The sequence below is a fragment of the Equus przewalskii genome, chromosome 12 (genome assembly GCF_037783145.1).
Source record: "Equus przewalskii isolate Varuska chromosome 12, EquPr2, whole genome shotgun sequence".
In the NCBI taxonomy this organism is placed as follows: Eukaryota; Metazoa; Chordata; class Mammalia; order Perissodactyla; family Equidae; genus Equus; species Equus przewalskii.
The window spans coordinates 5075053-5087973 of record NC_091842.1 but is presented as its reverse complement, the minus strand read 5'-3'; the positions used below and the strand labels follow the sequence as shown (position 1 = coordinate 5087973).

At 49.1% G+C, this 12921-nt stretch overlaps 1 protein-coding gene across 2 annotated transcripts in view; it reads right to left on the bottom strand.

Moving 5' to 3' along the window:
- Positions 1–7041, bottom strand: part of CYTH3 (cytohesin 3) — a 92111-nt gene extending 85070 nt beyond the window's left edge. Inside the window, exon 1 of one of the 2 annotated variants that reach the window (XM_070567438.1) lies at positions 6846–7041. In XM_070567438.1, the coding sequence (XP_070423539.1) occupies positions 6846–6885 (40 nt within the window). In that variant the 5' untranslated portion in view covers positions 6886–7041. Of the gene's footprint in view, positions 1–5785; positions 5971–6845 lie in introns of those variants that run through there. The other variant, XM_070567437.1, reaches the window with a different exon arrangement.
- Positions 7042–12921: the final 5880 nt, after the last annotated feature.

Below are 12921 nucleotides of genomic sequence, written 5' to 3'. Positions count from 1 at the left end.
TATCTATGGAAACACACACTGCTAAAGCATGAAAACCATACCAGAGGACCCACATCAAATTCCTAACGGTCGCCTTTAGGAAATACGAAGGGAACAAGGGGAACAGGACCAGGAACTGCTGGACCAAAGTGCCTTCAACTTTCCTCAGTATTAACAAATATTTACGGAAGGCCTACGGTGCACTGTGCTCCTGGTCGTGGAGAAACAGCAGTGGATAAAAGCAGAAAATATTCCTGCTTTCACAGAACTTACATTCTGAGAAGGGAAGAGACAAACGATGAAAAAACAGAGAATGAGTAAGGAGTGATAAGTGCTAAGAGTAAAAATAAAGCTGGGAGAGGGGAAGCAGCGACAATGGGGTGCTGTGTTGGACAGGCTGGTCAAGGAAGATGTCTACGGTAAAGACGTCTACGGTAAGCAGACATTTGAATGGAAACCTGAATGAAGCAAGCACGAGGTGAGACCTCTAAGGGGAAACCACTGTGGGAACAGCAAGGGCAAAGGCACTGAGGCAGGGGTGCGCTTGGCAAGCTGATGGAATAGCAAAGAGACCAACAGGGTGACAAGGGTACTGGGAAATGTCAAAGAGACAAGAGAGGAATAGAGCAGGGGCCAAGGAGAGCCCCCCCACCCAAGATAAGAATGGCTTTTATGTTTTTTATGAACGGTTATGAAAAAAAAGAATTTGGGGAGGGCCAGCCACCTGGCCGAGTGGTTAAGTTCGCACACCCCCTTTGGTGGCCCGTGGTTCACCAGTGTGGATCCTGGATGTGGGCCTACACCCCGCTCACCAAGCCATACTGTGGCAGTGCCCCACACAGAAGAACTAGAATGACTTACAACTCAGATATACAACTATGTACTGGGGCCTTGGAGAGAAAAAAAAAAAAACAACAGGATGACTGGCAACAGATGTTACCTCAGGGCCAATCCTTCTCATCGGAAAAAAAAAAAAAAGCAGAATTTGTGACAGAGACTGTATATAGCCAAAAATATTTGCTCTCTGGCCCTCTTATAGAAAAAGCTTGCAGCCCCTGGCCTAGAGCATAGAGACCCTAAACTGTAGGGCCCTGTGGGCCATGGTTAGGCTGTGGACAGGATTCTGAGTAAGCCGAGGATACCGCAGACTTTGAGAGAGGAGTGACGTGATCTATGTCCTAAAGGGATCGCTCTGGCTGCTGTGTAGACAGGATGACAGCAGGGAGCAAGTCAGAAGACAAAAGGCAAAAGAAGTGAAAGCTGGCACCACAGTTTTGGCCTGAGCAACTGAAAGAATGATGCTGGCATACGCGGAGATGGAGAGGCTTACCTGTAATACTTTAATTATTTTTTTAGCAGACCTAAAACACAGCGACAGGGTATGAAGAGCTATTATATTAATTCTAAGCCATGGGAACACGAGTGTTTGTTTCGCTGTTTTCTGGGCTAGTCTGTGTGTTTTTATATAGATTTGTCTTACCTCGTTCCCTTCAATTTCACCACTGCGACCCAACCTGCCACACTCTCTCACCTGAACCCCTCCAACAGCTCCCTCACTGGCGTCCCCTTGTCCTCTCACCCCTCCTCCAGCCCATTCTGCACTCGGTAGCCAAGACCACTTCTTAAAAAGGCAGGGAGGACAACGGCTCCGAACATGGCCTCTGAAGCCAAACGCCTGGGTTCAAATCTCGGCTCCACCACCTACTGCTGCGAAATGTGGAGCAAGTTACGCAGCTCCCCTTGTGCCTCGGTTCTCTATTTCCATCTGCAAATGGTGATCACGTTAAGTACCTAAGAGGGTAATTGTGAACGGTAAGTAGGTTAAGATACGTAAGGCACGCAGGACAGACCACACAGAGAGCATTATGTAAATAGTAGCCAAAATTATTGAAACATAAATCAAATGCTTAAAATCCTTCCTTGGCTTCATGCACTTAGAATAAAATGTGAATTACTTAATTCCAGAAACTGCCTGATGTGGCCCCTGTCGTGTTCTGTCTCGGCCACAGAAAGCTTCCCTCAATCCTCTGGCGCATTCGGCCTTCTAGCCCAGGGCGTTTCCCTCCGCCTCCTCCTCAGCCCCTTTCGGTTGCATCTGGAAGGGCATTTCCTCCAAGAGGCCTCCCCCAGCACCCCCCACCCTTTACCTACATCTCTCCCACCCCATGCCCCACCCACCCCCACTCTCTCCCTCAACCTGTCCATGCTATCCTTTACCACATTTAGCATAACCTGCAATTATTTTACATATCTGTTTTCCTTTTTGGTCTGTCTCCCACGTAAACAAAGCTGCAGGAATGCAGGAAGTGCACCTGCCTTCTTCACTACTATTCACACCCCGTCCCAAGCACGGGACCTGGCATCTGGTGGGGACACTATCAATATTTGTTGAAGAAAGTTCTAGAAGAGAAGACCACTGTCAGCATACTCTAAAAGCACCTATCATGTCACTTTTTCAACATGCAAAAGCACAGTGGTTCATTTCCCAGGCAGAGACAGAAAAACTAGGTAACGTATTTTATAACTTCCTACATTTTATATTTACTGTTATTTTTTAAGACACAAAAACTCTCTCAAAAAGGGTGTTTCTTACCAGCATGCTATTTTTCTGTGAAACTGTTTTCCTATTTTGGAAAAAGTGAAGATAGACAAACTTTATTTTAATTTTAAAAAAGAAAAGGGCGTATGGCAAAAAGTTTCCTTTGCACCTCCGTTCCCCGTCTGCTCATGCTCCCATCCTCCTCCCCAAACAAGTAGCCATTGTTATTAGTCCCTTGTTTGGCCTTCCCGAGAATTTTCATACATACGCAAGTACTTCCTTCTTTTTTTTTTTTTTAAAACAGAAATGGTAGCATAAAGGCACATTTTCCTAGACTTTGCTCCCGTAACTGAGTAAGGCTTGGAGATCTTTCCATATCAATTCAGAAAGGGCTTCCTCATTTCTTTCTACAACTTCACAACTTCATTCCCCAGCTGGGTATATTTCCATTTATCTGCCCAGTCTCCTGCTGATGGACACTAGGTTACTTTCTATCCTTTACTGTTACAAACAGTGCCGTGAATAATCTCCCACCTATGGTCCCTCACACAGGTACAGATACATCTGCAGGTTAAATTTGTAGCCTGCTATTGCCGGGTCAAAGGATTTACGCACTTGTAATTTTTAAAGCTGCTGCCCGATGCCCCTGTATGTGCCAGGCTCCACCCAGAGAAACAGAAGCCCCTCGAAGGAGCTGAAATAAAGGGAACTCAATACAAGCAACTGGTTGCACGAATGATGGAAAAGCTGCAAAGTTACACCAGAAATGGTAAGACAACCCAGAGCAAGAAGCGGCTACCATCCCTAAGCTGGAGGATCAAGGGCAGAGGTATTTCCAAGTCTCAGGGGCAGTGGGCAGGAGCTGGAGGAAGAGGAGACCAGGCACCTGCCACAGGCGCTGTCTGCAGAACAAGACGGGATTAACCTGGTTTCTCCCCTCCTCCTACCGGCCAATCTCCCACCAGCGCCTCCCATGGGCCAAACCTGGCTCCAAGCCAGCTGACCCAAAAGTCTGGGAAATGTCGCCTGCCGTGGAGAGTCTCTGCGCAGGGGAAGGGCGAGCGATGGATCTGAGCCAACAGGACACAGGCTGTCGCTGCCTCCTTAAGAGCTGCAACTAATTCACACTCCCATCGCCAACAGATGGTTTCAAATGTGGGGGTTATCGCTTGCCTGACAGGTGGAAGCTGGGCGCTCAACCTGATCTGAATTCCTGTTTATTTTACTGGGTGAGGCTGAGCATCTTTTCACGTGAAGCACAGACTGAATCCTCACCTACGATGATTAGGGGCGGGGGGTGGGGAGTAGGGAGGTTAAAGTTATTCAGCGCATCTGCCACAGATGGTCCATTCAGGAACACCAATCAGACATTCCCAAACTGAGCATAAAGATGGTGGCAATGAGCCAAACTAGCCAGTCACCTGCTAAGGAAACACCCATCTCGAGAACTATTCTAGAAAAACTGAAAGGCGACAAGGCCCCAAAGGAATTGAAAATGCCTTAACTACACTCTGCACACATTATAAGTAACAATGTGTTCTCGTAATCTTGTACCCCCCACTTGTTCCTCCTTAGAACTGCCTTCCAACCATTCATATCACCATCCTCTCTCCTTATCTCGCATTGAAAGAATAATAATACCCTGGACAAAAATTTAAGTTAAAAATAGCAAGTAGGAGTCATTTTTAAAGTCTTTTAACCCGACCAACACATTAGCAAAAAAGATCTTTTAAATTATCTTTCACCTCTGCCATAACCACCGTTTGAACAGAGGATCTACCCTATCTTACAAAAAACCTCAAACTGACTTCCTCATACATAGTTCAAAGTGTTGTACTATACTCTAAAAATACACCCCCGAAAAGTTACGCTTTACAATTGGCTGACAAATAACTGAAATTATTCTCCTCCAAAGGGCTGAACTTTATTTTTAAAAACATGGATTTTACAGTAAAGCAGTTTTTTAGAAATGCAAATAGTAGTAGCAATAACTAAAGCATTGCAAAGAGGTGCGTTAACTTCAAAACCTCCAACGACCCAGACTTAAGTGTAAGCAAACCAAATTTAAACAAAAATCACTATATCATGACTCTTACTTCATAACCCTCAGACCGATGTTCGCTTATTCAAAACCATGCTTATTGTAAGATTGCCAAACATATTTTGAAGTGTCTTCCATAATGCAAAGAAGAAAGATTTTAATAAACCACATCAATAAAGGTTAAAAGTTGGTTTCCAGCACTGGCAGACTCCGGGGCATTTTAGTAGGCGATCAATAAATATGTTCATTTGTTGACCGCTCCAGTGAGGGGAGTTAAACGACACATTAAATACAATCCTACCCCTTTCCTCCCACAGGGTACACTGTTTTACAAGTTTTTTCCCCCCAAATTTGAAAGCAATACACATCATTCCAGAAACTTGGAAAAGATAAAGACTAAGCAAATAAAACATCCACAATGGCACCAGTTTTCACACTGTTTAGACCACGATGTATAAAGCTGCTTATTTTTAATGCTTGTGAAGTAATTTCCCCAATAAACTTCCCATAATTTACCTCACCAGTCTCCTATTGGGCACCGCTGTTTCCAATTTTCTACTGTTATAAATAGTGTGTAAAGCACATCTTCACGCATGAGAGATTTTTCTGAATTTCAAGATTGTATCCCCAGAAGAGATATTAACAGCCGGAAGAGTTTTAAGACTTTTGATACTTAATATCATCCTTTGTTACAGTACTTAAGAACTATAAATTCCGCAGGCACATTGACTTCCTTTTTTTTTTTAATCTTTATCATCTTTATCTGTTTTTTTTTTTTTTTTTTTACCTTGAAGTCTTCCACATTTCTAAACTTAAGTCCGAACTTCCAAACTAAATCGCCAAGCCAGCTGGCGCCTTTGACTCTAACGTCAAACGTTTACATATGACAGTTGTTTGTCTTTATTTGCTACAAAGGAAAAACTGCTATGCCGGTTGTGTTACCCAAACAGAGCTGGGCAGGAAGCACACAGCCACCGAGCATCCATGCCTTGGACCCTTCAGCCAGCCAGCCGGGCTGTAGGAGGGTTTGCAACTGGGCTCCTTTGCACAGCACTTTCTTTCATAAACACACCCACTCGGTGCCACAGTGCCACCCCTAGCTTTAACTATGCGAGCTGAACTCGCCAAATGCCACGACTCGTGCCAACTTCCCACCCTCGCCGCCTCATCGCTCCTTTGGGCACCAACATTTCCCCCCGGAGCGGCACTTCAATTCCAGAAGGCACCTTGATTAACCGCTTCATCCTCAATTGTGCCATCCTGCTGATCCTTCCAGGCAGCTGCTCCAGCAGCCTGGAATAAAGACTTTCTCAAAACGCTCCCTTATGACAAGGGTTTCTGAGGACTCGGGCTGTCAGCACGAAGGGAATCTTTAGCAAAAGCAGAGAGAACCTCAACCGCGGCCGTTCCTGTAAAAAACACGCGTTTTAACCCTTTGCTTTCCAAACCAACGACCCACTCCACGCACGGCCACTCCACAGACACGTTGTTCGGTTTAAAGGTGCAATTCGCAGCGTGACACCACGGGGATGTGGATCCCGCGAAATCATTTACAACAAGCGCGCATCTTCCTGCACGAGGTCACTGAGCGTCAGGCAGGCACACACGACCCCCTCGGGGAGCGGCTCCCCACGCCCGGTTTCTGGTCTCCAGGCTCCGGATCCGACCTCGGCGCCTCGGACTTAGGTCTTCTGCTCGCCCCGCACCGTCCCCTGGTTCATAAAGAGCTGGCGCTCCCGCTGCCCGCTGCTCGGCGGAGCGACCCCCTGACCACTCCTGACCTGAAGCTCGGCAAACTGGCAGGACCTTCAACCCTCTTCCCGCCCGCCCTTCCCGGACCCGGGGGACCCCCCGCTCACAACTTTCCCTTCCCCAACGCCCTGGGGTCCCCGCTTGCCACCCCCTGGGAAGGGACACCCAGAGGGTCACCCTCCCGCCCTGGGGCTCCGGAGGGCGTGGAGGCCCTTGGCGACAAGAGGCGGGGAAGGTAGCCCCCAAGGTCCCCAGCCCCAGGACAGCGACCCCAGAGCCTCCGGGGTGGGGTTGGCGGGGCGGGCGGCCCCGGCCTCGCCCAGGACCCTCGCGCGGGCTCGGCGGCCACCCCGCCGGACCCTCCCCTCCCTGGACCCCCGCCCGGGGCCCCGAGCGCGGCCTCGGCGCTCGCCAGCCGGCCCCCGCGCTGCCCGGACGCCGTCTCCGCAGGCGGCCCGGGACCCGAGCGCGGCCCGGCGCCCGCGCCCCCCGCCCCAGGCCGCCAGCCCGGCCGGCCACACCTCCGGCACTCACCGCCGCCGCCCTCGCCGCCGCCGCCGCCGTCCCCGTCCATCTTGAGGCCGCTCCCGCTGCCGGCGAGCCCGGGGCCGCGGGCGAGGGGCCGCGGGCGGGGGGCGCCGCGGGGTGCAGCGCGCTGGCGGCCGGCGGCTCCTGCAGCGCGCGCGCCGGGTCGCGGCCCGGGCCTCCTCCGGCCGGGCGGGGCGCTCGCCGCTCGGCGCGCCGTCACGTGACGCCAGGCCCCGCCCCCTGGGTGCGGTGGGCGTGGCCAGGGCGGCGCGGCCCCGCCCGCGGGAACCCGCCCGGGCCCGGGGCTGGCGGCGCGCTCGGGGGGCCCTGGGGAGGCGGGGACGGGACCCCCGAGGGCGGAGCGTGCGTCGGCCCCCTGCCCCTGCTCCCCGCCCTCGAGCAGCCTGGGGACAGACGTGGGGGCCGGCGCACGGGGATGCCCGGTCTGCAAAACCCTGCGGCGACGGGTCCCCCTCGCACGTGCACTCAGGGAAAAAAAAAAAGATCCAGAAACGCACGTATTCAACAGTCAGGCCTTCCCCCTCCGGCCCCGAGAAATTCCAGAGTAATTCCAGCCTTTCCGCTCTCTGTTGTATAATGGAGGCTCTCCTTTCCTGCCCACGAGTGCACTTGAAAATTAACAAAGTGTAAGGGTTATAAATGAACGCTGTCATGGGGTGGGAACCGAATCCCGGATCCGGCACACCTGGGGCCCACCCTCAGCGGGCTCTGTAGGGGTTGGCCGGTCTGGCCTCGGATGCGCTTGCAGTTTCCCTCCCGTCTCCCTTGGAAAGCTGCCAGCTGCCCTGGATTTTATGCTGCAGAAGGAGCTCAGAATTCAATTTCCCGTGGGCACAGCCAGGGTCCTCAGCACAGGCCTCCTGGGCAGAAGGCCTCCGCTTGCCCCTGCTCCACGTCGTCTGTGGATCTCCTTTCTCGCTCCACATCTTGCTTCCAGTAACTGCTCCCGAAGCATTGAATGCGGCCCCTCCCAAGCCTTTCTGTTCATTTCGCTTGAACGAAATTGCATTAAAGAAAAGGAAACATTGTAATGGAGGAGATAATTCATCTCTAATGTAATTTTCCAGCAACTGTTTTGTATTTACAAATGGCCCAGTGAGTCAAAGGATGCTTTGGCCGTCATTTATCAAAGTGGACAGTTTTCACGTTTTTGTTCAAGGTTGTGAGATGATTCCAAAGAGTTCGGTCTCCTAAAAATCTTAAGAATTGAACACCCAGCATTCTGGTGCTTCTCAAGCCACCGAGCCCGGCACGCTTCTGGGTGCAGAAAAGATGTTTGGCAGAGTATGTGACAGATGTAAAATAAAAGATGGTCTGGTCATGAGGAGACGCAGGTCTGAGTTCCAGCCACAGACTTGGCTTCCTGATCTTCTTCCTGGCAGCTTGGTTATCTTGGAGATAACAGCATAGTTACTGAGAAAAATGACAGCATACTTTGAACTTGATAATGTGATCTGTGGCGCTTTGAACTCAGAGATACTGTCAATTACGAATGCTTTTAAATGTCAATTCCTAATTCTGTAGGTTTGTGAGCGTGTGATCCCAGGTGCTTCTTTCAAAGTTTGAATCTGAAAACTGTTTCTCTGATCTCCATCTCGGCTAACTTCTATCAGAATCAAGGGTAGCCCACTTATTTGTAAGCAGAATATTCTATTATCCCCACAGCTTAGCCTAGGCCTCCCATTCAATGAAGCTTGCAGAAATGTTGGGGGAATAGGGGCTCAGGGTGTCATCTCTGTAATTGCGTGGGGGAAGTTAGAAGACTTCAAAGCCTTCACTACTCAAAGGAGTTAATATCTAATGGAAAAATTAGATTTTTTTGAAAAAGGCTGCTTTCTAGTATCTCTCAAGTCCCCCTAAGGCAGCAGTTACCTCATCTGCTCATGCGCAGGTTGCCCCTACATCTAAGAACGTTAAGTATCCTGGTTATTCGCTAAGATAGGCACTTGCTTCATGTCCAGCTCATGTGTGGTTTACTCAGATGTCGAAAGCTTTGAGGAATATGTAAGGAAAACAATTCATACAGCAGACATCGCTCCAAGATAACAAGTGTTACCCAAAACTTTGTTGCAATCATTCAGTCAGACAACACCCAGTTAGGCCCCTCCTGGAGGCCAAGCACTGTCCTAGGTGCTGGGAATACGATGATGAAAAGGATAGTCAGTCCCAGTCCTCAAGGGACTTATGGCCTGGAAGGAACACAGCCATCAAGCAAGTAATTACACAAACAATTATTTAATTGAAATTTTGGTGTCCTACCCTTCTTATAGCCTTTCTCACAGTATTTGCTGTTTCCTGTGTGTTGGCTTTGAGGCCTTGAAACTCCTTCAGACTAACACTGTAGTCTGCATTTATTCTGCCCCGTGATGCACTGCAGGGTCTGGCCATGTGAAAAAAAAAAAAAGGGGAAGAAGTGACACTATTTGTTCCTGCTGCTGGGCACTCAAAAGTGGGAGATATCTTCAAAACACATTGAAACCCACAAATCAGCCCTTTGGCCATTGCAGAAATAGTTAAAAGATCAAGAACCTGCACATTCTGCAGAGGTCAGAGAACTTCTCCTCTGTCCATTCATCTCCATCCTCCAAGTGGGAGTCTGTGAAGTCGGACAGACGTGTCCTCTCCCAGCAGTAAGGTCACAAGAGCCAAAACCGTGCCAAGAGCCGTTTCTTCACGCTCAGCCAGGAAGGGGCTGCCCACACTGCCTGAGCTGTGGCTGCTTCCAGACCCTGCACAGAGCAGTTCCCATCTCCTCTGAGATCGGTCCAGAAATGCAGAGACAGCAGCCACCATCAGCAAATGGGAGCCTCAGCTAATCCATCACATCTGCTCAGGGGTCTGGTCCAGCCCGGGGAAGGGGCACACAGCGGCTAGCTTGCTGTCAGCTCACGGTCACGAAGGGAAAGTAGTGTTTTGCAAAAATCTAGTTTCATCTAGGAAAGAAAACATCTCGTTGGAATAGAGATGATCTTGTGCAGATCAGCATTCTCCACTCTGCCCAGGCAAACGGCAAGGGTCCAGGTGTCAGTCACATCCTCATCAAATTTTGAAAGGCCCAGACATCACGTCCTGCACAGTGTTCGTCTCCTTTTCCAATCGTTCACTGCAGTCCACCTTGGTCCTGGTCCCCCCCCCCCCCCACCATGAAATCCACACGATTGACATCAGTTCTCTGGCCTCCCATTTCCAAGGGCAGCTTAATTCCTTTTAGATTGATTAGTAACTTGCATTTTTGCAAGAACAAAGGCGGTCAAATTTCTCTTTAGTGGTAAACTTGGAAAAAATAATTTGGCCACCGTTTCAAGCTATTTGTCTTTGGGAGAAAAAGCATTAGACCCACTCAAGGCATCATCAATGTTAAGAGTTATTGCACGCAAGTTGTCTTCCAGAGTAATAAAAAGCTGTGTTATTTTTATCTAGTTCTTCATTTTTATAGTACGTCCCTGACCTACTAAAAACAAAAACAAAATTTAATCTAAAGAGGTCCCCTGCAGAAGTTGGTCAGAATCTGCAGTGTGCAGCTTAAAGCCATCAGCAAAATCCACACTGGGGTGCACAGTGTACTATCAGACAGGCAATTAAAAAGAAAAAGGGTGAAAATGACAAAAATAAGGACATGGAACATCTGTCTGTGATCATGGGGCTCTGAATAGAAAGTGTGCTCCTAGCCAGCAACCAAGCGACAGAACAAACCCATCACTGATGGCTGTGTGACCCAGACGGTCTAACTATGCCCAAGCAAATGGGATTCTGCAATTGGACTTGTAGGATGGCGAAAGCTAGCCGTGAGTTCTGGACATTCATTGTCTTTCTAAAGAGGCCACATAACACCCAGTGAGGTCCTTAGGACCCAGCCAAGATGCTTCAGAGCACGCCACCTCTGGTAAGTGGATAATGCAGGCTCTAAAGTCAGATGGTCCAGATCCTTCCATTTCTTGTCTGTGTGATCTTGGGCAAGTTGCTTCCCCTCTCTGTGCCCTAGTTTCTGCATCTGAAATGGAACCAACAACTCTGCCCGATGGGGTTGCTCTGAGAACTAAAACAAAATGCTATCATACACAAACAGTGCATGGCACCCAGTAAGTGCTCAATCATTGCTCATCGTTGTTATGCACAGAAGTAGACAGTTTCTGTGTCCTCTCATTCACAAGCCAGAAAGAATCTGTGACAAGATTGGGAGGCAAAACTGAATTTCGGTAAGGGCTCCCAATTTCACTGCCACCTTTCAGCTGCTGTCCTTTCTTCCAAGTCTGTCTTCCAGAACATACTCCTGCCACACTCCATGCCTTCTACTTATGAATTGTCCCACATTCAGACCTCATCAGTCCTCTAAAGAATGGGGTTCTTGGGCCCTGCAGTCACACATGTGCATTTCCATAAGGGAATCTTGGAACTCTGTGCCCTTTCTTTGATGTTACTTTATTCATTCAACAACCTGTTTCTTAGCACCTCCACCATGCAGGCCCTGGAGATTCAACAGGAGCCAGCAGTCCATGACTTTTCATGATGGACATGTCAGACCTCAGCACCCAGAGTGACCATAACAGCCCTGGAAACCCTCCCCACACCCCCTTGCAGCTGGCAAGGTACCTTTTCTCAGGAAAAAAGAAAGGGAGGGAGGGAATGGGTCTGACGTGCACACCCCTCTCAAACACTTGTTTGTTAATCGTAGATTAATCAGGGGCCCACTCCGTGGCAGAGCAGTTAAAGTTCTGTGCACTCTGCTTTGAGGGCCCAGGTTCACAGGTTCAAATCCTGGGCGTGGACTTACTCCACTCATCAGCCATGCTGTGGCAGCGACCCACATGCAAAGTAGAAGAAGATTGGCACAGATGTTAGCTCAGGGCAAATCTTCCTCACCAAAAAAAATAATAATAACCATAGATTAATCATTTCAGTTTAAGTTTTAGAGCTCTGCTGTTTGTTTTCTTTAAGACCGGTACATTTTTAGCATATAATAAATGTTATGAAAGCTTATCACTGAGGTTTTGTGTATGTAAGCATGCTGTTGAGTACCTTTAATTCATTGGAATAAAAACATGAAACAGTTGTATGTCTTCCAATCAGAGTGCCCAATGATAAAATTTAAATCTTTCTTTGCCTGCCTGTGGCAATATATAGGGTAGATTCTGAACATCCTGATCACTTTCATTGTCAAAAATAATGTAATTTAGACAGATTTCTGATTCCAGAAAGCTGGAGTAGACATACTTTTTCCTATTCCTCCTGCTAAGTACGACTAAAATCCATGGACGTTACATATGAACCCAACCTAAGAACACTCTGCAAGGAGAAGGGGACAGATGGGCTAGGGACCTCACGACCTGAGGAACGACACAGTGGTAAGTTCCCTGTTTCCTGTTTGCCCCAGAGATCCCAGACTGGATGCTGGAGAAGCCAGAAGCCCAGAAATACCAACTGGGGCAGACAAAAAAACAAAGTCCCAACAAAAGCCTGCTCTCTCTTGCCAAAGGATTAGGAAAGGCACAGCTTAGCAAGACTGAGAATTTTTAGACAGTAAGACTCCACTCCGGTCAGCTCCGCCCCCACCAATGTCAGCAAAAGGCTGAGTGGGGAGCCTGGGCTTCCTCCTCCTCAGGCTGAAAGGATGTGTCCCAAACCTATGGCCCTTTTCCCAGAGCGGTATCAGAGAAGGCCGAGTAGGGAACCTGTACTTTCATTCCAGCCAGGCGGTAAGGAGGCCCCCGTCCCTCTCCACTGCAGTCATGTTGGAGGAGGTATAGAGGAGAGTCAGGACTTTGACCACCCCCAGCAGTGACAACACCCCCCCATCCCCTGTAGCATCACTGGAGACCACGTGCAGAGCAGTAACAAAGCAGCCCAGCCCTTCCAAGCCAAGGTAATATCAGCAGAGACCTAGGGGGAGCCTGAGCCTCCACATCCATCAGCCCAGAGTAACGAGGTGCCCTTTTCCCCCAACCCAGGATATCCCATAAAGGCCAAGCAGAGAACCTGGATTTCTACTCCACCTAGTAGTAATGGGGAGGCAACCCCCTTCCTTTGCTGGAGGTGTCAGAGGAGAAAGGCAAAAACAGAATAT